Source organism: Sceloporus undulatus, chromosome 9 (genome assembly GCF_019175285.1).
Source record: "Sceloporus undulatus isolate JIND9_A2432 ecotype Alabama chromosome 9, SceUnd_v1.1, whole genome shotgun sequence".
In the NCBI taxonomy this organism is placed as follows: Eukaryota; Metazoa; Chordata; class Lepidosauria; order Squamata; family Phrynosomatidae; genus Sceloporus; species Sceloporus undulatus.
In genome coordinates, this window is record NC_056530.1 from 1185434 (window position 1) to 1212040 (window position 26607).

Consider the following 26607-nt stretch of genomic DNA (forward strand, 5'->3'; position numbering starts at 1 on the left):
CCCATTTCCTAAGCTCCAAAAGTAACTCCTTTCTGCAAGTGCAGCAGCCTAGAAGCAGAACTGTGGTTTGTGACTTCAGAGGCAACAAGCCACAATTAGCAAACAATGATTTGAGAATCAGCTTCAACTCAATTTGCAGTGAATGATTGGTCTGGTTCAACAGTATGTGATGCGTTCACATGCAGCACCAAATCATGGTTTTAATAAAACGTATAACCCACTTTTCTTTGCGGGACAGACATAGGTTAGCCTCCAATAAAGAAAAATGGAAAACACACAGAGTGTGCAGATTGGTAATACAAAACAATGAAACACTGACTTGCTTTAAAGGGAGCAATTAAGTCGCCAAACAATACTTTTCTAGGAAACTCCCAATTTTGCTTTACAAAGCGTGTTTAACGTCAAATCTGAATGTAGAGTGTGGTATTTTGAATGTGTCCAGGATATTAAACTCCTTCATGAAAATGACAAGCTACAACATGCTGCAAGAACTGTACACTGGATGCTATTCTCCAAACATGTAGTATTCCATATATAGAACTCTAGATGCTGGAGAAATTGTCCAACACTCCATAGAAGACATTTGTCCCTGTAAAACAGTTCACCAAATTGAAGGCATGTGGCTGTTATGTGCCTTCAAGCTGTTTGTGACTAGGGAAACCCGGTGTATCTATTACAGGGTTTTCTTGGCAAGATTCATTCAGAGGCTATTTGCCTTCCCTCTGAGGCTGAGAGAGTGTGACTTGCCCAAGGTCTCACAGTGAGTTTCTATGACTGAACAGGGATTCGAACCCTGGTCTCCAGAGTGGTAGTCCAGGGCTCAAATCACTACACTCACTATCTCTTTCTTATTTCCAACTGAGGTCTTGAACTGACAATCCCAGGGGCAAAATGACTTGGATAATTCTACAAAACAATGCTATTTTCTCAATATATGTTTAATCACTGTCTTTTAATACCAGGCATCCTAAACTCTAATTCTATCCTCAGGGATCTCAAATAATTTTCCTGAAATGGATATTTGTCTTCTCCAATTTTAGTTTTAAAAATCCTAGGGCAGAATAGCTCCCATGCTTCAGTACACATAGCCTCATATCATTATAAACTAAGGTAAGCTTTGCAAAGGGATCTTGTGGCACCTTTGAGACTAACTGAAAGAAAGAAGCTGGTAGCATGAGCTTTCATAGATTTGAACCTACTTCCTCAGATGCATGGGGAAGTAGACTAAAGTCTATGAAAGTTCATACTACCAGCTTCTTTCTTTCAGTTAGTCACAAAGGTGCTACACAAGATCCTTTTCTATACTGATTTTCCAGACTAATACGGCTATGTCTTTATAACGTAAGCTATATATATTCCATAGACAACATGATCACTGGGACATCAAGAACAGTCAAATTTCATCAAGCACCTTCTTTCTTTTCAAGTTTCAAAATATTTAAACAAGATGGAAACTTAGATATACATTGCTCCGCACTGTTCATGTCCATAGAAAGGTGAACACCAAATATTCACCTGTTCAGAACCATCTCCTGTACAAAACTGAGCCCATTAAACATAGTTATATAAACCCATTAAGTCATACAAACACCTCTTAAGTCCAGCAGCAGTGATGCCACTTTCCAAGCAGTATGCAGGTAAAATCCAAAGCAGTGGAAATGAGTAACAAAAGAGTAGTTTGGCACAATTTTTGATTCCAAAGTTATCACAACTCATTGGCAGCACAGAGTCGGTATTAACGTAGTCTGAATGTCACATCCTAATATCCCAAAACTTAGTTTATCACTAGGTTAACTTTAGCCTCACCCTCAACATGTGAATAGAAAGTGGAGGCCAAAATACATCTTGCCACTTTATAAAAAAAAAACCATGACAAACAGAAACCTACACAAAATGTTTGACAAGAGCAGAAACTTAAGCCAACTTCCAAATATACCCGCTGACTATTAACTGAAAATCTAACCATTAGTTTGGGGAGATCCATTTGAATTCCCCTATTAAACTATACAGAGAGCATAAACCTAAGGGGTAGCAGACCCTGACTATTGGCTATTTTGGCTATTGCTGCTGGGATTTGTACTTCAAGATATTAGATGGTCCAAGCTAGAGTAGGCTCCTTTTCACTACATGGCTATTGCAGTGCCATCCCCAATTTCCATGTTTTCCCCCTAGATGCCCTACAAATGCTAAGCCAGCCTCTCAGAATTGATAAACAATTCTCAATTTCCACCCTGTGCTCCAAACCAGAAACTGTGTTCTTTACACAGTTTGATGTTTTCAGGTCAGAAGTGTCATAATACGCAAAGAAGTATCTCATTTATCCTAAAAATCGACAAATATTACAGTATGATATCCCTGAAAAGGTTCTTCTTCAAAGCTGCAGTGATTTTGTAAGCTACATTTTTAAAGTTCTGTTGGTTTACTTCAAAGATATAGTTACCTCTTCCTAAGATATTGAACAGATAACAAATGGTAACATACTGCTGGGATAGTGGCCCAAAAGGGATCAGCCTTGGCCTATTTGAAGTCAGAAAGGTGGACTACAAATGATCAGCACAAACCTTCTGAGTTAACATAGTTATGAAATTGCACTCATTCTTTGGGCCTTACTCCCTTATAACTTTGTTTAAGAATATAGGCCTGCTACAGACTGCCAAGATAAAGCTGCTTCAGGTCTCTTTGGAGGTATGCTGTTTAAATGATGCATGGGTCCTAAGAGTCCGGAGGTCGCACCAAAGCCACACTCCATTCCTAAGCATCAAAGTGAAGCTTTGGTGCAGCTTCCGGATTATTGGGATGCATGCATCATTTAAATAGCATACCTCCAAAGAGACCTGAAGCAGCTTTATTTTGGCAGTCTGTAACAGGCCACGGTCTGTCAAATGTAGCAGTGGGAACCCTATAATAAAACAGAATACTAAAAGAAACAGGAATTAACGTATTTCATTTCTGCATTCTTCACTCCACAACCTTAACACCTGGAGCGTAAGATCCACAGGAAGTTTCACTTGTCAACTTTGAACCAAAATATTACAAAACTCTAATAATGTCTGAATTAAAAAGAAGTAATGTCTGTATTAAAGAGCCAATTTTACTTACCGATTTCAACACATATACAAGGTGTCCAAAAGGTATATTCACAATTTCAACTGTACTTTTTGGACACCCTGTACTACCTATGCTATGTTAACGGACTGCAACGTAGTTACCATTCCCTCACTCAGAAAGTAGGACACTATAACTAGCTTTAACCATAAACAGGATACAATACTGCTACAGGGTAATCCAAGTTAATGTAACGTCATGAGGCCTGCAACATGATGTGTGAATCAATAAGGAGCGCTTCTTCAAGTCTTTCCATTTTTGTAAGGATACTGTTTGCACCCAAGAGACTTTGTATAATTACAAGTGTAATAGGTAACTGAACTAAGCATACATCAATCAGATAGCTGTTCCTGTGGAGTGTCCCTGACTTAGATGACCTGGCAGTGTGAGAATATTGCTAAACTATATGCCTGCGTACATAGATCATTGTTGCACCTGTGTTGAGAAAAAGGGTGAAAGAGACTCTAGAAACCAACTATAGCAGAATTAGTTCAACAGCCATTATCCTTCCATTGCCTCCTCTCAATTTCGTAGGCCAGAACTGCAAACTCCTTGGGGCAGAGGCCTCTCTTATTGTTCCTGCTGTACATAGGGACAGCATTGCAGATAATATTAAAACAGAAGTGGGCCTGGAAATAGAAATGGAAGGAAAACACACTGATTCGGAATATAGCCACTTTGATTCAGTTTGGTGACTGAACAGCTTCTGGTGATAAGATACAGTACAGAGGAACGAAATAGTGCGGTATCACAAGTCCTGGCCTAGAATACATAGGAGTCTGGCAGAACATAGAAAACCCATGAGATATCTCCAGGGATGTTTGATATATAAAACCACTGTAAGTGACCAAAATGCAACTATGTCTTTGTTAGTACTCTTTCTTTTAAACACAGCTATTTTATATTCCAAAGGTAGTTAAGGTGTAGACTTGCTGACCAATATTATCTCCATCACATAAAATAACCCATAGGTGTTAGATCCCTTTATTCTTTACCCAGTACTGTTACATAAGTATATATGTGCTGATCAATATCAACTCCATCAGATAAATACCCCTAATTTCCAGACCCCTTATTGTTACAGCAAATGTGTATTTCAAATTAACTGGCTTTATATTAAAATGTTTCACCTCTTTCCCCTTTATGAGAAGTGTCCCATTTAATCGCCGTCTAAAACACAAAGGAGTGTCCAGGTGGCAACATTTAAAGAAGATGTGTAATGTGTGTACTATGTTTCTGCAGCTCAGGTTTCCAAATGTAGGGTCAAGCCTTGCTGGAAAGAGAGGAACCCTGACAAACTTGAGATAAATCAGCGATCCTTCAGGAAAAGTCTCAAGACCAAGAGAAAAAGGGCCCCGTTGTTGCCTTTGGGGGCCCTAGAGAACCTGCTCTAGGCTGCCTAAGGCTAAGCCAGCCAAATAAGCCCAAGGTGCCAGAGGATGCCCTGGCTGCCTCTTTTGTTCCAGGCACAAAGCAAGGATGGGAAGGAGGCTGTCTGTGGATCTGGCTCCTGCTGAACCTCCTCCTCCTCCTCCTCCTCAAGGTCACAGCCAATTTGGGCTCCGAAATGTAACGTGCTTTTAATTCCTTTAATGCCCAGTTTTAAGGCCGGGGAGCATCCAAGTGGGAGCTGCTGCTGCTGGGTCCTTGTCTGGTGAGGAGGAAGAGGCAGAGTGTAAAAGTTTATGAGCTCATCAGGATTGTTGTACCATTACATCAGAGGCAATTATAAATGGCCAAGAGCAGGAGATGGGGAGCCAATCAGATCACAGATAGGATGTCAACCTAAGACCAACTGTCTCCTGGCTTTGACAGAAGGATTTTACCTCCATAATTCAAATCCCAAACCAAAGCAATCTGCACTCACTGCTCCGATCGCCCGACTGTTTACCAGCCTCTTCCGAGGGGAGGAGGGCAGGCAAGCCAGAAGGGCTGCTCAGAGAAAATGGCTCCGGCCAGCCAGGGACAGAGCAGGCCGGGCAGAAGGGTCCCTCGCCCGCCCTCGCCTTGCCCCACGGAGGCCCCGCCGGGAAGAGTGGGGCACCCCCCCCCAAGCCCCCCTCCCCCCAGCCCCTTGGCTGACAAAGGGAGCAGCCACCCACCCGCCCCTCGCCCTGGACCTGCCTGGGCCCCCGACCCCTCCCGCCCCCAGAGATGCCCCCAGAGCCCCTCTTCCCCAGCCTCTTCGCCCGGACCCAGGCAGGGCTCTCCCCGCGGCTGCCCTTCCTCTCTCTCCTCCAGAGCTGAGCACAAAAGGCTGGGAGAGGAAGGCAAGGCAGCCATTTTAGAGAGGCAGAGAGGAAAGAGGCAGACAATGGCAGCCTCCCTCGCCAGGAGCCCAGGGCCAGCCCCGCGCCACCGAGGGCCTCCCGGGCCCATAGAGGGCCTCCAAGGGCCCAGCCCCGTCCCTTCCCTCTTTACCTGCTGGCTCCTGGCGAGCGGCTGCCCTCCGGCTCCTGCCCCGCTGCTCCCGGGGCTCATGGGCGCGTGGTGGCTCCTTTGTTGCCCTCCGGCGGCCGCCGCTGCCGCTGCCGCCCAGCCCTGGCCAGAGGCCCCCGGATACTGGGAAGCAAGGTCCACCGCTGATGCCGCTGCTGCCGTCGGGGCCTTGGCTCCTCCGTCCTGGGCCCCGCTCCCGTAGTCGGCCCCTGGGTAGCCCTGGTAGCCCCGGGCGGAGCTGGGCGAGGTGAGCAGCTGGTTCAGCGTCGGGGTGGAGGTGGGCTGCGGGGTGGAGGAGGACGACGACGAGGAGGAGGAGGACGAGGAGGAAGAAGGCCCCATGCCCACGAAGCGTTGCTGCTGCTGCTGCTGCTGTTGGAAGGCGGCCCCGGGGGGCTTGACCCCGGCCTGCGCGGGGCTGCGAGGGGAGCTCAGGGCGTAGGCCTGCGGGGCGGGAGGCTGGTAGGCAGCGCCGACGACAGTGCCGCGCGCCCCCGAGGAGGCGGCCGAGGCAGAGGAGGCCGGGTAGTAGTTGTTGTACTGGTGGTTGGGGAAGCCGTGCTCGGCGCCCCCTCCTCCGTGGGAGTTCTGTGGGGGAGGAGGAGGAGGGCCGGGGGCCCCAGCGGAGGGCACCGGGTAGGTCTGCTCCAGGCCCCCGCTCTGCAGCGCTGCCATGCCAGGGCTTTGTTGTCCGCCATGTTGGTGGAAAGCCGCCGCGGCAGCAGCAGCAGCGGCGGCGGCGGCTGCCGCGAGGGCCCCTCCTCGGCCGTAGGGCTGCCCGAAGCCGTAGCCCGGAGGGGGCAAGGCCGAGGCCGCGGAGGAGGAGGAGGAGGAAGCCGGGTGGGACAGCGAGGGCGGCGGAGGCGGCGGCTGAGAAGGAGGCTGAGGCTGCTGCTGCTGCGGAGGCGTCCCCACCCCGTCGCTGCTGCTGCTGCTGCTGCTATTGCTGCCGTTCCCTCCTCCTCCTCCTCCGGGCTCCGGGAGGTTATTGTTCAGCGCGGATAAAGGCCTAGGCCCCGGGTTGCCGTTGGGGCTCTTCAGCTCGGCCTCCCCGGCGCCCCCGCCATTGCTCTCGCCGCCGGGCCCGTCCTGCAGCTCCTTCCCCGGCGGCGCCGGCTGAGCAGCAACCCCTTCGCCCTCCGACGGCTTCTCTCCGAGGCTGCGGTCCGACGAGGCCTCCGTGGCCGCCGCTTCCTCCGGCGCACAGTCCCTTTGCTGCTGCTGCTGCTCGGCTTTCTTCAACTCGGAGGAGGGCACCGGGGGAGCGCCCAGGCTGCCGGCGGGGTTGGCGTTGGCGGCGTTGTTGGCCACCTGAGCGGCCATGATCCCCCCCTCCAGTCCGCCTCCGCCTCCGCCTCCTCGGCCGGCCTGCCGGCACAAGGCCTTACCGGTCCTTCTCCTCCTCCTTCCTTCCTTCCTTCCTTCCTCCTCTTCTGGGCTCAAGCGGGACAAGGGGCTCTCATTCCTGCCCAAGCGGCTCCGAGGGGCCTGGCCCCACTCTGCCGCCTGCCTCCTCGGTTGCAGTCGGCGAAGAAAGAAGGGAGGAGGAGGAGGAGAGAGAAGAGGAGGAGGAGGAGGAAAGGAGGAGGAGGAGGAGGAGGGGAGAGGGGGAGGGGGCAGGAAGGGAGCCCGGCCTGGGAGCAGGAGCAGCAGGGGCGAGGAGGGAAGGGGCCCGAGAGCAAGGACCCGGGGGAGCCTCCCCTCTTCTCGGGGCCAAAGGCGACTCGGCGGCGGCAGCGGCGCCTCTCCGGCTCTCTCCTGCTCACTCCGACACGAGGCTCAGCACTGCCATCTTTACCCAGCGCCCCCGGCAGCATGCCAAACCCGGACTGGAGTCCGGATGGAGCGGAGCGGAGCCAGACAGCCAGAGAGAGAGCGCCTCTCCTCCTCCTCCCCCTCCTGACAAAGGAGGCCCTGGACGCCGGAGCCCGAGCCGAGGAGATGGAGAGGCTGCCCGGGCGCAGGCAAGACCCGGACTGGATCTCCCTTCCCCTCCTCCTCTCGGGAACGGAGCCAGGGAAGGAGGGAGGGAGGGAGCCACAAAAGGAAGCTGCTGCTGCTGCTGTCTCTCTCTGCCTGAGAAGTTTGGGGAGGAAGGAAGAGAGAGGCGTCGCGAGGGATTCCCGCCACTTGGGAAAGGACCGGAGCCTCTCCCTCCCTCTGCGGAGCACAAAGGCTCCCCCGGCCGGCCTTGAAGGAAGGAAGGAGGAAAAGGAAGGGAAGGAAGAGAGATCACAACTTCCACGCCGCCGGCTTTAAAGGGCAACAAGGCTACTCCTATAACTATCTATCTAGACAGATAGTTATGAAACTGGTGTGTTTTACATAGGCAGAATCCACACTGGATAAATAATCCGGTTTGACACCGCTTTCACTGCCCTGGCTCAGTGTTATGGGATTCCAGGAACTGGGGTTCTTCACTCTGGGGCCACCGCAAACTCCAGTACCCAGAATTCCATAGCACTGAGCCAAGGCAGTGAAAGTGGCGCTCTGAAAGGCCAGGCTGAATGCCTCAACAACCTCCAAATCCCAGAATCCCACAGCACTGAGCCAGAGCAGAGAAAGAGGTGTCAAAGCAGGTCATTTCTTTCTCCAGTGTGGATGGGGCCATAGATGTCTGCAAGGGAGCCCTTCTAAGCCTGGGCTCCTCAGAGGAGGAGGAGGAGGGCTCCCACTGCTGAGTGTCCTGAGTGTTTCCACCCAAGGAATCCAGAGGTGACAAATGGCTCATCATCACCATCATCATCATCCCTCTCTGGCCTTAGACAGCCCCAGTCTGTTGCTCCATCCAAGCCTAGGAATCAAGAGTTTCAGGGCTAGACCAAAGACACAATGCGCTCTGAAGAGCAAATGCTGCTCCACTACCCCAAACCGCAGTTCACACGCTACTTTAAAGTTACTATGTGTACAGTGTGGCTTATTTTATAAACTAAATAAGCTTCATTGCCTCTCAAGTCTTTGCCATATCTTGGGCTATACTGTGCGCTCATCTTTCTTCAACGAACTAACCATCATGGTAGAATTCAAAGAGATAGCCATGCTAGTCTGTCTACTAACTAACCATCAGCAACTATGAGCCTTTATATCCAACGCTCCCCCGAAATTTCTCTCCATGTTCGCAGTAGCAAATGGCACACAGTATGCTGACACCAGTCCTATTTGGCATTGAAAGACCAAAACCCCCCACGGCCCTTTCCTTCCTCATCTCTTGCCACAGAAATTCAACAATGATACCTTTTGCTGGCCTTTTCAGGACACTCCAAATCTCCCGCCTGGCCCTGAAGCCCCTTTAAATTTCTCCTCTAAAGATGGCGCAAGCAAGTATAAAATGACCAACATGAACCATGCAGCACCAAGGTATCTAGCCAAGCCTTAAGCAGAAACGGACGTGAAATGTAACAGGAGAAGACGATCCATCCATCAGATCTCCTTAAACGTTTCCTTAGCCCTCTACAAATCCCTTTCAATCATGGCCATCCCCAGAAAGGACTTCAAAGGAACAGTGAGCCATTTTCACACATGTATAATGTTCACACAACATACAACGCTCACATATAATGGTAAACTGGTTGTAGTCTGTCGTATTCTGGTTTGTGGTTCAGATTAATACAAACCATGGTTTGCTGGCCAGCCAGATGCCAAAATAAGGAGGAGTATGGGAAGCCGAAGACATGTCCCCAGCATCTGTGGCTGGCACAGAAGATGTCTCCGAAGATGCCAGCCAGAGATGCTGGCCAAACATCAGGAATTAACTCTTCTAGAACATGGCTACAGAGCCTGAAAAACCCACAAAAAACGATGGATGCCGGCCATGAAAGCCTTCGACTTTACGTCAGGAATAGACTCTTCTAGAACATGCCCCAAACCCACAAAAACTATGAACTCTAGAATGTTTCAACCATGGCTTGTCCTTACATTTGAACTGAGAAATGTGGCTTCTCCCTGTCCTTTTCCCTCAACTGCCCAGCATAAAATAGAAGGTTATGAAAGAGATGGGAGATAAACTGTTGGTGTGTTGTTGTACCTTCAAGTCGTTTCCAACTTAGGATGACCCTAAGGTAACCCTATGGTTAGTTGTGGCTAGATATTCATGTCAACGGGAAACCTTTACCTTTAAGGTAACCCTATCCACAGGGTTTTCTTGGTACAATCTTTTTGGGAGTTTAGAAACAAGAAAAACAAGATATGATTTCAGCCACAAACAATGTATGGCTAAAGTAGAATGTCTAACATGTACTGTGCCTTAAGTGTGATAGGCAAAATGTAGTGAGCATCCCTTACATGCTCAACCAATTCTGTTAATGGTTTTCTCCTCAGCTGTTCCTAGAAGTTCATCCTACAGTTAGGTACTAGTAAATTACACTTAACCTTTGTGTTGTACTGTTAACGTATTTGGTATACCATAAAGCTGGCCAATAATCTCAAAGATTCAACTATTCTTGAACCTATAACCTTTTAATCATCTAACACAAGTGTCCCCTTTTTTAAGTGTCGAGTCTGAATGACCACCCTTTTTCTTTTTCTCTTTTTCAATTTCAGTAGACCAACATCTGTACAACTGTACACCGTATCTTGAATTTTCATGTGCCTTCTGTTCATTTCAATTTAATGGGCCATTATGTTGTATTCAAAGAAGACGGTCACTCCAACTCCAGCAATAATGGGACTGCGTGGTCTTTAAAAACTAAAAAAGAAACACACCAGCATCATTGCAGGAAGGGAAATGATGGATACTTTCTAGTCATTTGCAATGGTTTTCACGTAGCTTCATGACAAATCACATGCTTGAGAAGAACAGCAAAGGAGTGCTCATCCACTTAAAAATAAACATGTTTTTAAATGTAATAAAGTCTAAGAATATAAGCAGAGTCCTATTAGATATCAGACCAAAGCTCCATCATCTAGTCCAGTATCTGAACATTTATGGTGGCTGAACATAAACCCACAGGACATGAGGACACTAGCTTCTGTCACTGTTATTTTGCCAGTAAGTGATATGCAAAGGCATCCTAGAAGTAAAATGAAGCCATCATGGATAGTAGACATTGATATGGACACAGGGATGGTGGGCAATGACAGAGGCATTAGCCAAGAACTAGGAATGATTTAACTAGGTGGCAGGCCTATTCCATACCAGCTTTGTTCCTTTCAAGGCCTCATTTTGCAGATACGCCATTCAACATTTCACAGATGAAAACAGAGAGATGTGACTGACCAATATCAGAGTACAGTGGAACCTCGCCATACGCGGGGGATCCATTCCGGATCCCGCCACATATGGCGATTTCCGCCTATGCTCGAGCCCCATTGTAAACAAAGGGGCTCGTGCACGGCAGCGCGGAGGTTCGCGGGGCGCAACGGGTGCACGCACCCATTCAACTGAATGTGACGCGCCACCCCTTCCACCCTGCGCGTGCACCGCGGCTTGAGCACGTATGCTCAAGGCCGCCTATGGCGCGCCCGCCTATGGCAAGGTTCCACTGTATTGTCAAAAGTTATGGCCAGGCAACAAGAGGGCAAAAGTTATTAATGAGGAAGAACATACAAGCAACTATTTTAATGAAATCCTGGAATGTACTGTATATACTTAATTTAGGAAAGCCCAGCAGTAAATGAACTTGGAAGGGCAAGACTCCATCTACTTCTCTCCTTCCAACTGAGTTAGTTGAGTACAAACTACCTTTTTTGGTCTGAACTTTGTTTGCAGCAATTGAAGTAAGCTAAGAATACAGGTGGAATGTGGGAGGAGGAAAAAGAATGCGGGGCATTATAAAAGCAGCTGAGAAAGTGGGACAGCAGAGGGTTAACTGTAATTGTCCCTGCTAGATCAAGTCAGTTGGAGCATATGAAATATCAACACGGTGGCAGACAGCTGAAGAAACTGCCAGTCACAAATACACAGAAACACAAATCTCTTTGTATCTTATCTTTGTAGCAAATGTAACTTTTGTGCTACCCTAGGAATCAGTCTTCCATCAAAAACTGTTTATCAGATTTAGAGAGTAGACAAAATGCAGAAACAAATTCTAGCTCAGGGATCAGAATCACATAGCCCTCCAGATGTTGTTGGCCTGCCACTCCCAGCAGCCTTAGCCAACGTAGCCAATGTTAAGGAATAATGGGGGCTGCAATTCAGCTTTTACAGGGATACACAATTCCCATCTCTGCTTTCGTCCTTGAAGATTGATGGCATGTTTCAGGTTCTGTGAAACGCTGGAAGGTTTGAAATGAGGGATGAGGAATATGTGAATGCCACATATTGTTTGACTACACCTCCTGCCGGCCCTGGTGAGCATAATCTATTGTGAGGAATGATGGGAACCACAGTAAAATATTGAGAGGGCTACAAGTTGGCCACCTCTGACTTAAACAGTGCATCACACAACAAATATTTGTGGGCACTAGAAAATAATTTATTTGCACTTCAGAAAGCTTACTGAGCTGTGAAAGATTAAAGAATAGACCTCAAGAACAGTTACTGTATATTTTATCACTAAGGATGTATGCTCAGTCTAAATGATGGACACATGATTCTACGTATTACTATTTAATTTCCCTATTGGCTTCTGAAAGTGGTGGTCCATGGACTAGTGCCAGTCTTAGCTGCTAGTCTTAGCTGTTCATCTGCGGAGTGTTTCCATGAAAGAAAGAAACACTTGTAGTCAGTGGGTATAGATATGGTGCTGGTACCTGGCACACTGAGGGGGGAAAAACCTACCAACCTCCCACATCCGCTTAAGAAGGACTGGCCAACAACTTTGTTTAAGGCCACTGAAACTTCCTACCTTGATGCAAGCTATCACAATGGTACAATCAGAATGCTAGATCCTGTCCAGAAAAGCATATTGTCATTTATTTGGGTCAGGCAGTTATATTAATCAAGAAGAGACAGTTGTGGGATACCACTGTTCAGGCTCCAGAATACCATGTCTAACCTTGGCTGGAAGGGGAAGGAGAGGAGGCATACTTTGCTGTTCTTTCTGAGCCTAATATCTTGGGGCAGTTCTGTTAGGATCATAGTGCTGGTAACAAGGCTAAAGTTGTAGAGAGGGGAAAAAGCTGGTGAACAGCACTGGGGTTGGACTGTGGAGACTAACATAAGACAAGGGAACAGAGAGGCTTTTGTAAAACTGGAAAAGGTTTATTCACAACAGTCAATTCTAGGAGAGAAGGGTGAGCCCAAAAGGGAGACGCTGGAAGTGGAGATGAGCCTGCATAGAGTAAGGGGCAAGGATGATAAGTGGAGGAAAAGCATTAAAAAGCACCAGGCTGATTCACACGAGGCGCATGGGCAACAAACTCTTGTAATTCTCTCAAGATGGCAGCCACAGATGCTGGCGAAACGTCAGGAAGAAACTCTTCTAGAACATGGTCACATAGCCCAAAAAACCCCCCCAAAAAACTATGGATGCTGGCCATGAAAGCCTTAAACTTTTGTAAATGTTGAAAGCGCTCTGTGAGAGAATGAGAATGAGAATAGATCTGGGTGCAGTAGTGACAAAGGACAGGCAATGTTAGGGAAAATTTCCTCCTGTCTCCAAATTTCTTGCATTGCAGTCACTTAAAATTGCCATTGAGCTTTAGATACACAGTTTATGCATTAAAAGAAAAGAGACAGGCAAATTGACCAAGGGAATGGAAACAAAGTAGATATAAAAAGTTCTAGGTGTGGATAATTTTAAATGTTTCACCACCTAGGATACTTCAATGTATGGTTGTGAAAGCTGGACAGTGAAAAAAGCCGATGGGAAGAAAATAAACTCATTTGAGATGTAGTGCTGGAGAAGAATTCTGTAAATACCCTGAACTGTTAAAAAGACAAATTGATGGGTCTTAGAACAAATCAGGCCTGAACTCTCCCCAGAAGCAAAGCTAACTAAACTGAGGATGTTGTACTTTGGCCATATCACAAGAAGAAAGGGCTCACTAGAAAAGATGATAATGCTTGGTAAAGAGCAGGAAAAGAAGAAGAGTGAATACCAGATAGACAGATTCAGTCAGGGAAGTCAGGGCCATGAGTCTGTAAGACCTGAGCAGGTAATAGAGGACAGGATGACTTGGAAGTCTCTCAATTCATAGGGTCGCTATAGGTCAAAGTAAACTTGAAGGCAGTTAACAATGGAAGAACCACCTGCCCCTGCACCAGGCTAGACCCAAACAGTAACTCGTCCAAGGTGACACAGTGAATTCCCAGCTGAGATGGTATTTCAATCAAGGTTTCTCGACTACTAATCTGATACCAGCAATTCTACCACACTGTTTTTGGTTTGCTTTGTCTTGTGGGAGAAAGAAGCTACATTTGGGGGTTTGACTGGATGGCCCTTGTGTCTCTTCCAACACTATGATTCTATGATCCTATACACCAAGTTGGGTTACAGGTCCATTTAATCTTTCCTCCATATGTATTTATTTGCAGACCCATTCGTTTATTTTTAAAGATATATTTGTATGTTGGTAGTGCTCCTGGTTCAACCGAGCTTAGGTTAGGCTCAAGCCCAGGAGTGGACCATAACCCACCAGTTTAAGACCAGTAGTCTCCAATATGGGTGGGAGATATTAGAAATGTAACCTGGCCTCTTTTGTGTGCTTTTTTGTTGTTGTTGTTAAGCTATGACTCTCTTGGTATGTTGTATTTCAGCTGCATGCTGGTAGTTTTACACTGCTGGAAACTGCAATGGAGTCAGTTCTGATTAAAGTTGGCATGTAAGTATTCCAGTTAAATCAACAAAATGTACTGACTAGAAGCTTGAAAGTGGATGAGGTGTGGGAGCTGGAATGAGCCAGCTCCTCCTCTGTTAACAGGATAGTTTTCTCATTCGTGTGGCTGTGCTTCTCTCTCTCGCTTCTCTTTTTACTAGGTACTGAGCACATGGCCTCCACAACCAGTGCCAGCTCCTACTTGCTTTGATACCACGGTTCAGTTAGCTTAAGTCTCCCAGATGGCAGTGCAGGCCACCACCACTAGGTTGGCTCCTATTAAGTGGAGTTTCATGAAAGTGGTCCTGCCATTTAACATAGCACCAAGGCAGTTTAGGAAACCTGGTATAGATTAGGGTGCTAAAGCAGAGAGGAATAGGGTTTCTCCCATAAAACACGTTTTGCCAACTGTGCAATGGCAAATGTGGACTGAATCGTTGACATGGAAACGGGATTGGGACACGCGCTCTTCCTCATGCAGTGCGCATGTGCGCCTGCCTGAACACACACACACACATACACACACACACACACACATCCATCCCTTATCATTATCCCTGGCTCTCAACAGTCTGCAAACCTGGAGTGGAGTTTTCTACAGGAACAGGGTGAAATTTCAGCAATAAATGTTCCCAAGGTTGAAAGCAAGAGCAAAGAAGGAAAGAAAAGGAGGAGGGAGGGAAATGCACACACTGAAGCAAAGGGAGTGCTTCCCTTGTTCTTACTCAAATGCACAGCACTGGGAGACACCACAAAACCAAGAACAGGAGACCCATCTATTATTTATAATTAATACAGTCAATAACAAAATGTGGAATGGAGTCTAGAGAAGGTTGGGCTACTTTATCAATCTAAGTAGTTTTGAGACAAGAATGGTAAATACGCAGCCTGTTAGGCTTGCGCTGACACTTTTGCCCTTTCTTTTGCGTATCATCCCTCTGCTGTTTTAAATTAGAAAGTATTATATTCCTGCATCCCATCCTCCCAAGGTTAGACTATTATCAAAATCATTCCCAAATAATATGGAGTGTGCTGAGCTCTTGATTGGACAACAGCAGCTGCAATACTTGGGCTGACATTGTTGCTAAGTTCCAACCAGCTCTGCCCCACACCCAGCACTGACACAATGGGGCTGGGTGCGGGGAGAGAAACATGGTGAGAAAATGTTCACAGTGAACACTGATGTGGAGTTAAGCATAAGGTAGCAATCCATTTGCTGAGCACAAGCTGCAATGCTCAAAGAATGGCATGGATTTTTAAACTGCCAACATGATGCCCATTAAAGTGAACCTGTTTTGGGGGGGAATGCAACAAGAGAAGGCCCCAGGAGGCTGCTAAGCCTGGGCACTGAGGTTTGACTATGATTGTACAGTGAGTTCCACAAACTTTGGGCTGCATATTAAAAGACAAGAAAGTGGACTGAGTCAAGGAAATCTATTATTTTACCAGCCCTTGCCTGTGAACTGCAAAACATGAACTAGAGCTGCACAGAGAAAGACGGAAGAGGAGCCTGCGGCAGCAGGGCACATTCAGTTCCTGTAATATAATTCTCGACCTGCAGGGGCTCAGAAGGGGAATGCAAACTGAAAGGAGCTTGGAAAGTAAGAGAACAGCCACTGTGCCAAGAGTGCGAGACCTTCTTCTTCTTCTTCTTTGAATGTGCTGGTTTTCTGACCTCTACATAGTTCTGATGTTTTAATTTAGCATACTAATAATATCAATGAACAAGTGTGTGTGTGGTTGTTCAGTAACTAGATCTAGAATGAAGGAGAATGGGGAGAAGGGGCAAGTCTGACATTTCACAGTATGGGAAACTCGAGCAGAATAGAAAACATGGAACCAAGATCAGACCTGAGAGATATTCTGAATGATAAAAGTACATCTAGGCTGAATGAATTAAAGATAATTTTTCCTTTATTACCAGTGTCTACACACACACACACACACACACACATGCATTGTCCCTAGATATCATCTTTTTCCTAATGCTGACGGTACTTTAATAGACGAGAAGATTTATGTACTAGAACGCTGGCTGAAGGTTTATGAAACCATTGCCCAGATCAGGAATTCCACTACTGTATTTCATTTTGAGAACTCTCATTAAGAGTTTAGAATGGCCTCTTAGCTTCTTTGAGATAGGTTTCAGCCAACATTAATTAACATCCATTTATCATCAGATAGAAAATGTTTTCTAAAGCTTGGCCTTCAAGTTTAGACTTATTTAAAGCTGTCCCTGGATTTCAACTTGTTAGAAACTGGAACCATCGCAAAGGCTTGGCTGGCATCAGAATGCAGTCATCTTAAGCAACTGCCAGAATCAAGTGGTTCTGTCCCATGGGATTGTCACCCACCTTGGGTTGCCCACATGATGCAGCTACTAGCCACTAGTAAAACGTTTCCCACAGTGCCCCAGAGGATCCTATGTCGCACTACTTCCTCTGGAAGGAGGTCCCAGAGAACTCCTGCATAACAATTATATTTGTAGCTCAAAAAAGTTTGTTTGTTTTTAATCACAATCTCTCATGTAATTCCTAGTGACCTCTCACAGAGCCTAGGGTTCTGGGGAGCTCTGGATGAGAAAGCCTGCTCTAATGTATTGCTTATGTATGGCATTAATCATAGGTACCATGAGCATGAAGTGTGCTTTACAAATTGTGCATTTGCATTATATGTTGTTCCTGACCCAAATGTTTACACTATAAAATTTACCACAAGAAAAAAAAAAAAGGAGATACATTTTGGGATGGGGTAGAGATAGCCTACTAGTCTGTTGTAGCAAAAAGAACAAACTGTCTTATAGAACCTTAAGAAGTTACAGTAAAAATATATATATATAAAGGAATACTTACAGTTTACAGTTAAAAAATAAAGGAGTACTTACATCTTACAAATTATTGAGGTCTACATTCAACCTCAGGGTGGCAATTATTGAACAAAATACCTTTGCATCAATTTGTTGTTGTTGTTGTTGTTGTTGTTAACCACCCTCGAGCCAATCTCAACCCATGGCAACCCTGTGGAGGATGTATCTACAAGACCCTCTGTCCTCCACTGCTCTGCTTAGTTCTTGCAAACTCATACTTGTGACCTCCTTAATAACCTCCATCCATCTAGCATGCAACCTTCTTCCTTTTCTACTTCCCTCCACCTTTCCCAGCATTATTGTTTTTTCTAGTGAGTCCTTCCTTCTCATGATATGTCCAAAGTACGACAGCCTAAGTTTTGTCATTTTGGTTTCCAGGGAGATTTCTGGCTTGATCTACTCTAGGACCCATTTGTTTGTCCTTTTGGCTGTCCATGGGATCTTCAGCACTCTTCTCCAGCACCACAGCTCAAATCAGTCCTTTTGGGGGGGGGGGCACAGGTCTTCCTGCAATACCAGAAAAGTTCTGCTCCCCACATTAATAGAAGCAGTTAGGGAATGGGATGCGGGATGCAGGATGATCTTATGCCACAGTATCCCGTTCTCCTCCGACACTTATTGTTAGCTCAGTATCTGATCTGGACACCAGCAGGTTGGCTCACTTTGCTTCCTTCTCGAGCGTTGCTTTTGGAACACTGTATAAACAGATCCAACTGAACAGAAGACAATGTGGAAAAAGCCCAGCCCCACACTGATACTGTGCTCTCATAAACAACACTGATTGTGTTTCATTGCACACACATTTTTCAATCACACATATACATGGCCACATGTATGGAAATGATTAGAAAAGTGGAGGGCTGGTAAAAAGGAACAAAAAAAAATCATTCCTGGATTCATCTTTGAAGAAGCTTTGAGTTGAAGTGATCTCTAGAAGAGCTAATGTTTTTGTTTACTCATTCAATGGTCAACTTGGTTGTTTAATTTCACATGTTTGTATCTTTAGTTCTGAATAAAAAGTCTACTGAAAACAATATGTAGAGAGATCTTGTAGCACCTTTGAGACTAATTGAAATAAAGAAGTTGGCAGCCATGAGCTTTTGTAGACTTCAGTCCCCTTCCCCAGGATGCATAATCTTTCTGGTTATTTCTTTTCTGCCTCTGGTACCAAAGTTTCTGTTAAAGTGAATGCTTAGGAACACATCTACTTTTTAAAACTAAGGTTATACCCATACATGCAACAGAACAGGAGCACCAAACATCACTTCAGCCTTCTGAAAGCAAATATGTTTATGTAGTATGGAATAAACACAGGAGAAAAAGCTACTAGTTCTACAGGAAAAAAGAGTACACAATTGTATCTGAAGCTTTATGAAAGGCCAAACCATTTGCGTTTAGGGGGTGCGAATTTTGTGGCCCTTCAGGGTCTATTGGACAGCAAATCCCAGAATTCTTTGCCATTAGCTATGCTGGCCCAAGGATGTTGGAAGTTACAGTTCAAACACATCTGGGTAGGGCACAGTCCCCACCCTGTGAGAGCTACTGTGTCTTTTCCCAATATTTGAAACGTATACAGGAATTACTGTATGTTATTCCACACACATATGGCAGAGCTTGGAAAAGTTACTTTTGAGAGGCAACATAGAACCACCAACCATGTTGGCTAAGGAAACCTAAGTGTTGTTGTCTAAAAAGTAACCTTTCCAAGTTGCACATTCAGAGTGATCCCATGTTTGCCAGTCTCTATAACAAAATGTAACAAAAGCACACACTGTGGTGATTTCATTATTTGGCAAGTTGTAAAATATAATTGCTTTCAAAACCCACTGTCTTTTCTATCAGCCAAAGATAGCTAAAATTATGTAAGATATTTTTTTAAAAGGTTAAGGGATCTTCTCCCTTTCCCACACCCTCGAGTAATTGTTGAGTATCTGCGATCACCCCTTCTTTCTGGGCAGCCCTGGTTGGCAACAGGGCTGGATGTCACCAAGCGGCCGCTTTTGCCCCTTTATCCAACTTTGACTTTCACCAGAGTCCTTTCCATCCTTCCTATGGGAAATAGGAAATCCCAAAAGCACAGTGAGCGAGTAGGACATGAATGAGAATGGAAAGAAGGGGTTTATAAAGAGGAAGGTTGTCATCTAAATAAGAAGAATTACATCAGGATAGTAAGGAATTATACCGTTTGGGTCACTTCTCCAGGGTATTAGATTAAGAAGTTGCAGTTACAAAACAGTTACGTCTAGCATCTTTGAAACTAACAACCAGCTGGAGAACATAACAAATATCTGTGATGCCTCTAACTAAATAGTTCCTTGCCACTTCCACAGAAGTAAATGTTGTGTTCTCTGATTTTCCACAAATCGGGATGCCAAGGAGTCTGCCCTTCAGGGTCCCATCCTCCACCCATCCTCCCTATATAATTTAATTCTTGATACTAATACTTACAAAGCAGAGTTTTATAGCATATTTATTCTCTACTCTCTCTCCAAAGAGTTAATGCTTATAATACATAGGTTATTCTTATTTTATCCTCACAATCAATCTGTGAGGTGGGTTAGGCTAAGATATTAACCCCAATGCCCTGTAGTTAATTGCATGTCTGAGTGGGGATATGATGCCAGTTTTCCATACCCAGTCTAGCCACTACACTACATCATCACATTGGTATATAGCATTATATGTCAGCTGGAGATACCCCTATGCAAATCAATGCATTAAATATCTCACTTTGCATCTTCAGAGATTGAGCCTTCAAATTGAAAACAGTTTCTGGGACTAAACCCTAGCAAATTTTGGCTGAAAATAATTTCCTGTTGGAAGTTCTTCACAATATTTTATGTGATGGTCATGGAACAGATTCTTAGAAGGAAAGTGATAGGCTGGTCTGCTGAACAGTGCCTCGTTTTAGCATATAAATTTCAGGCCTTTAAAAGGAATAAAAATTTTGTCCTCCAAACAAAAATCCACAATTAACTATTTCCTAGTTCCCTGAAATAAGGAATTGGATTAAAAACATTAATAACTGAATGTCTATTTAAAACGAATTTTAAAAAAACAGAAAAAGAGGACTTGCTCTACCATTAAGCACAGCAAGGCAGCTGTCTTATGATGCAAATTTTAGGTGCCATGGAAGGCCAATTAATTGTTAGTAATGTAATTTTTTATAATTATATTTTATGCAAGGGAGGGGGAGAGGCACTTTAAAATGATCTTTCTTAAATGCAAAACCAACTTTACTGGATGAAGGTAGTACTATGTATAATTTCTTCTGCCTCAGGCATCAAAATGCCTTTGGCTGGCCCTGATTTTTTTAATTACACAAGAATGGCTCATTGAACTACAATAGGAAATTGAAAGTCAGACTTGGACAATGGATAACAAGAGCAAACCAAGGTGTGTTGGGAATCAGAAGCCATGGGAATAAAGCCAATAGATTTTTAGTTTTAACGCTTTAAAATGCTGTATATTGTATAATTATTGACATATCATCAACATATAAAGCAAAAAAATATGCTATTATTGTTCCTGAAGTAAAGGTGAAATAGAACAGAAAGGACAGATTGCATATCTGTAACTAGTTCTTCATGTGGTCATCTGTGAACTCATACAGCCTGTGCCAGGGCATAAATCAGAACCTTCTAGGGTATTACATAAACTTTTTGGTAGTAGCACTGCCCACCTCCAGTGCCTCTTTGTAAAGGGCCTCCCAGCAAATCCGCCAGTTCTATTGCATACGGATGCAGCAATCCAAAGGACAGGCAGGACATGACAAGGGAAGGATGGGTGAGGTTGTGTGGGTTCACAGATGTCCACTTGAAGAACTATAGTTACAGGTATGCAACCTGTCCTCCATCCTCCTCTGCGACTCATACAAATGAGAGACTAGCAAGCCACACAAGAAGGAGGCATGAATGTCCTTGCAAATAAAAGAGAAGTTTACTGAACATGAAACAAACGTGAAACATCAAACATAAGCATAACACCCCGATACTAATGCAAGGCAATATCAGTACATAACAAGTTTCAGATAACAGAGATCGGAAACATCAGTACACAATACAGAATCAAAGCGCAGAAGGCAGAATTACCCTGAAGGAAGGGTAATACTACAATCAAGTAATGGAAGAAAGAAGTACAGACCTATCGAAAGCAGTGTGAGCTTGAGAACTCGAAGCTACAACATAGTAAGAGATAAAAGTAATTGGCTGCGACCAAGTAGCCACCAGACAAATGTCCTCAAGTGGTCAGGAAAGCTGAAGACATGGCAGTAGCCCACATACAATGGGCTCAAATTCGAGCCATAGGGTCCTTTTGAGCCAGTTCATAGGTGAAATAGATGGTTGACACCATCCATGTTGAGATGCACTATAATGAAGGCAATTTTCTTCGGTGAAGAGTATCAGACAAAGATCTTTTGTGAAGTCAGAAAAGGTGCCATCTTGTTAATGTAGAAAGCCAAGGCCCTCTGCATATCAAGACAGTGCAGCCTCCTCTCAAATGCAAAAGTCGGGTTCTGCTTGAAAGCTGGGAGTATAATGACCTGGTTGACAAGGCAGACACTATCTTCAGCAGAAAGGCAATGTCAAGCCTCAGCGCAACTCGATCGTGATGGAAGAATGGAAGTTCTGAATGGTCCACACACAGAGGCCCAGCCCATCTGGCACACATGCTCATGATCAGAAAAACGGTCAAAGCAGGAACTGGGGATTGCAGGAAACCATAGGCTCAAATGGCTTCCCACAAAGCTAGGCCAAGAGGATATCCAGGCTCCAATGTATCGTTGAGCCCAACATTGGAGGATGGAGGTTCTTATACCCTTTCAAGAACATCTTCACAAGAGGATCAAGGAAGCAGGAAGACTTCCTGAGCAGCTGAAAGTTCACAGAAATTGTTGTGAGGTAACGCCAGATCAGTGACAGTGACAAGCCCCTGAAAGACAATGTAAGAAGGAAATCCAGAACATGTTTGATATCAGCTTTGAAAGAGATGTGAAGTAATGCCAGTAAGTCCTGAAATGTCCTTCACTTGGTAGAGTACAAGTATCTGGTGGAGGATAGGTGAATGGCTGTGATAACTTACCGAATAATCCTCCATGCCATGAATTTGAGGGTGTCAAGGTTGGGATGACTGACCTGGCCTCAGTACAGGATAAGGAGATCCACTTTACATGGAAGTTAAATGTAGACCACTCAAGACAGATGAAGGAAAAGAACAAACCATGGCTGCTGGGGTCACCACAGTGTAATCAGTATGCAAGTTGCTCTGTCCCAGTAGAATTTGGCTATTATCCTCATTAGTTGAGGGAAGAGACAAAAAGCGTACACAGTGACACCTCCCCAATGAAAAAAGAAGGCATCTCCATGTGACCTTCCATGATGTGTCTGGGAGCAAAACTCTCCACACTGAGCATTCACCTCTGACATGGAGAAGTCTAGAATTAGAGTGCCCCAATGATGGACGTTCAATATCAAGATGTCAGGTTGAAGCATCCATTCATTTGACAAATTTGATATCCTGATCAGCATGTCTGTGAGGATGTTCTCGTTTGCGAGGAGATGGACCACCATGACTATGATGTTCCTGTCAATACACCAGTCCCAGAGTTGTTGCATAAGCCAAAGAAGCAACATGCATTGCGTACCTCCTTGCTTGTTGACGTAGTAAATGACCATAGTGTTGTTGGTCAGCACTTCTTTGTCTTGCAAGAGAATTTCAAAGGAACAGAATGCCTTCTGCACTGTTAACAATTCCAGGGCATTCATCTGGGAAGACTTTTTCCTCCAGTGACCTTGCACGAAGAAGTTATCAAGATGGTTCTCCATACCATTGTTGAAACATCCCTTGTGACAAGTGCCTGAGGATGAGGAAACAAGAGCATCCTGCTGTGGACATTGGCTGCATTCAACCACCACCTCAGAGAGCACTGAACATCCCTTGGGATGGTGAGCCACTTCATGAGGGAGTCTTGATCTCAAATGACTCCTCTAATGATGCCTATGATACTAATGGCCACAATACCGAGAGTGTTGAGACTGATGATGTCCCCTGGAATTGTGCCTTAAACTCAAGGACGAGTCAAAATCAGTAGTAGTAGATGGCCCAGATCGAGACTGATGTTACCACGCATGTGGTAAAGATGGTAGGGGAGCTTAAGGTTTAGCTGCAGACATACCTGAAGAAGGGGGCTGTCCAGGAGAAGTGTAATCAAGACCTGCACTATAGGGGAAGGATCCAGAATCTCATCCTCCAACACATTTTCAGTGTGTGGGCAAATGGCTGAAACCACCTTGACAGATTCGGAGTAACATGAGAACTCCAACACCTGAGGAGGAAGGACTTCTGGAGGTAGTGGATCCTGTGGCCTTCAGTGCACTAGGGGTTGACTGAGCAGAAGAGGAAGGCTCTTGTAAAGAGATGATCTTGACAGTAACCCAAAAAGTTTCAATATGTTGCAGAGTTAACTCTGCCCAGTGATTCCAGTAGGTTCCGAGCAGCACTGCGCAGGCGCAGTGAAACTCATTTGTATGATTCGCAGAGACCACGAAGAAGAAGACAGGATGGAGGTTGAAGTGGAGACCGACTTCAATGTTGATGCTCTATGTTGGTTCCATACTGACCTATCCCAAAGGCTGAGTAAATGGTATGTAAGGCCTGAGGGGCCATTCGTACAAGAGTGCTTTCAAACACAACGCTCTATTCCATCTGGACTAAGGCATAAAGATGGCACATTGGGCACAAGAGGCTACATCAGCTTTGCCAAGGCATACAAGGCACTTAAAGTATCCATCCTGTTTTGGGATCCTAGTGCCACATGTAATGCACTTCATGAAAGAAGAAGAAATAGCCTGAAGAGTAAGTGCAGCTTCAGATGCCAGCACCACCAACAACCATCAAAGCTAAAAATATATAGGCCTGAATTGGCCAACAAAGCCTGACAATCCAAGGAACGGGGTTCTTAACAATGCGTCTGCAGTGGCAGATGAAACAAGTTAAGATGAAAAGACAAATGGAAACTATTTTGGTGGTCCTGAACTACCTTTGCCACACATAAGGGACTGTACCTCTCAATATTTCCCAGCTAGTTTGGCCAGCAATCTCTTGCGTGTACTTGCCCATGCTGGTTGGTTAATGATAGTTCAAAGCAAGTGAATCATACCTGGAGGGCATCAGCTGAGAAATACTGATTTACCAGTGTCACTGTCCTCAAAGATCAAATACACTGTTTGGAAGTATTTCTTGACCTGCCTTTAGCAGTAGAAGTCTAAGTCACATCAGTCCCAGACAGCATAGTCAATAACCAGTGATTGTGGAAGCTGAAATCCAACAAGTGGAGGTCACAGGTTTCCCAGCCCTGCTGTAGCCACAAGTGGCAAGTCGAGTAAATAATGGCCTTTTCCACTGGTATCTAGTATGTTCACTGTAATTTCTCCTGGAGGAGGTTGACTTGGCTATCATTCTAGATCAGCACAATAATGGGTTGGTGCATATATTTCAATGTGAGGTAGAGTATCAAATAAAGCCCTTCTTTCGAGTTGAGATGCATGGTACTAACAGTAAGTCAAGTTATTTTGACACGTAGGCAGTGGCTGCTGATAGCTTTCATGTATGGGGCAGTGAATCTGGCCCAGAGTTTAGTCTGAATGTTGAGCACTATCAACACAACAGCTACAGTAACATTAAGTCAAAAGCCTAGAGTGGCTTCACTCCCCCACTGACATGGAAGCCCCTAGTTGTCATTACACTTGAGGTGGGTAATTCCACAAGCATTTGTCCCTTTCTTGGCCTTAAAGATCCAACAATAATAAAATAAGTAGTTGCTGCTCATTGTGACACCCACATCAGCTGCTTGTTGTAGCTAGTGGCAGAGCAGACATGGTGACACAGGGTTACAGTATGTGCTAAAATATATCCTTCTCTTTGTGAGTTAAGTAACTGTTTCTGCACATAGGATACATACAAGCATAATCACAGCACACTTCTTCATGAATGCTACAATTTTGTCATATTTCTATTTTCTACCTTTGTGTTTTGCCCTCCCCCTTTTGGGCTGATGGACATGAAATATACAAGATAACAACCACCATTCCACCAGTGTAGTGGTGGAATAATAATGATAATAATACAGTAATAAAATTAACTGAAGAACTTCAGTCTTGGCATAATATAAGTACAGGAGTGCCCTCAACAGAGCTTATCCAGATGATAAGTTCAAAGCATGCCAGTTATTGCATTTCACTTGTTCAGTCCTCATGAACACTGAAATTTATTTAATTTTCTATCTTGTTCTTTGGAAACTTTATATCAGAACTTTCTGCCATTCTGTAAGATTATAGCCCGTTCAAGTTGGGCTATGATCTTGCAGAAGATATGTTGAGGACAGAGTGTATGTTGTGAGGTGTATGAAGGCACATTGTTGTGGGAGAGATGCAAAATAGTCAAGAGGCTTCCTTTTCCACATTTGCCTTTAGTGTGAATACTAATGGAAGTCCCCATTTAGATTCTCAGTAGGAGAAACTGTGTTATTCATCATCAATATTGGTACATTATACATTATAGTGTTCATAACATTTGCACAGACACTTTCTAGACAGCACTTCAAATCACACTTCCCTGCTAAATAGGGAAGAATTGTATCTCATAGCAATAAAACAGAACAACTTCCTTTAGAACAATGTCTGGATGCTATACCATAAATGAACATCAAATGCACGTTTGGTGCTTCGTAAGTTGCTGGTCTGCAAATAATACTAATGTATACACTACTGAGTATTCTTTGCCTAAGAAACCCCTATAAAATTCATGGGGTCACCACAAGTCAACAGGGAAACTGAAGGTGTGCATGCACACAAACACACACACCACTTTTAAAGTGTTCAAAGCCCTTCAGCTTAACCTATATACACAACGATAAGTCAACCTCATGTATAAATGAAGGACAGATTTTTGGGCCAAAATTATGGATTTTGATATGATCCATGGATAGGTCAAGGGTAAAACTTAGGGGCATGTAACAAAGGATCTAAAGAATGAAGCAAAGGAAAACAATGCCAAAGAACTTGTGTAAAAAGATGAAGTGACCAGTGCAATCCTGTGCACCTTCACTGGAAAAGAATTTAATCTGTCTTCAATGGGTCTTAATATGCAAAGGACCGCAATCAGCACCGCATCTGGAAATGCCCATTTTTTTAACCCCTGATGTGATCGGCAAGGGGAATTATATCAACACACCAGTCATAACTCATACAAATTACTACAATAAGATAATCGAATCTGACTATATTATTTGTTTTATAACAAAATAAAACATTCTTTTCTTTTGCATTTAAATATTTCAGGCTTTAGGCATGCAGATGTATACAGAAGCCTCTGTTAGAAGCTTCTTTTTTTAAACAGAGCCCAGATGCTGGTCAGGATTAAGGTTACACCAAACACATTCTACACTACCATTTTCCAAACAAAATGAAGCAGACAGAAAATATGGACAAGGAGCTAATAGG

General features: G+C 44.7%; 1 protein-coding gene and 1 long non-coding RNA gene across 5 annotated transcripts in view; one reads left to right on the forward strand and one right to left on the reverse strand.

Moving 5' to 3' along the window:
• Positions 1-26607, reverse strand: part of ARID1A (AT-rich interaction domain 1A) — a 124122-nt gene that overhangs the window by 77083 nt on the left and 20432 nt on the right. Inside the window, exon 1 of one of the 4 annotated variants that reach the window (XM_042439302.1) lies at positions 5527-7361. The exons of the other annotated variants lie outside the window; for them this stretch is intronic. Coding sequence (XP_042295236.1) covers positions 5527-6867 — 1341 coding nt within the window. The 5' untranslated portion in view covers positions 6868-7361. Of the gene's footprint in view, positions 1-5526; positions 7362-26607 lie in introns of those variants that run through there. 4 annotated transcript variants of the gene reach the window in all.
• On the forward strand, positions 5670-16477 carry LOC121915258. Its single transcript, XR_006100678.1, has 3 exons — positions 5670-5791; positions 14183-14247; positions 15691-16477. It is a non-coding gene; the product is annotated as an uncharacterized LOC121915258 (long non-coding RNA).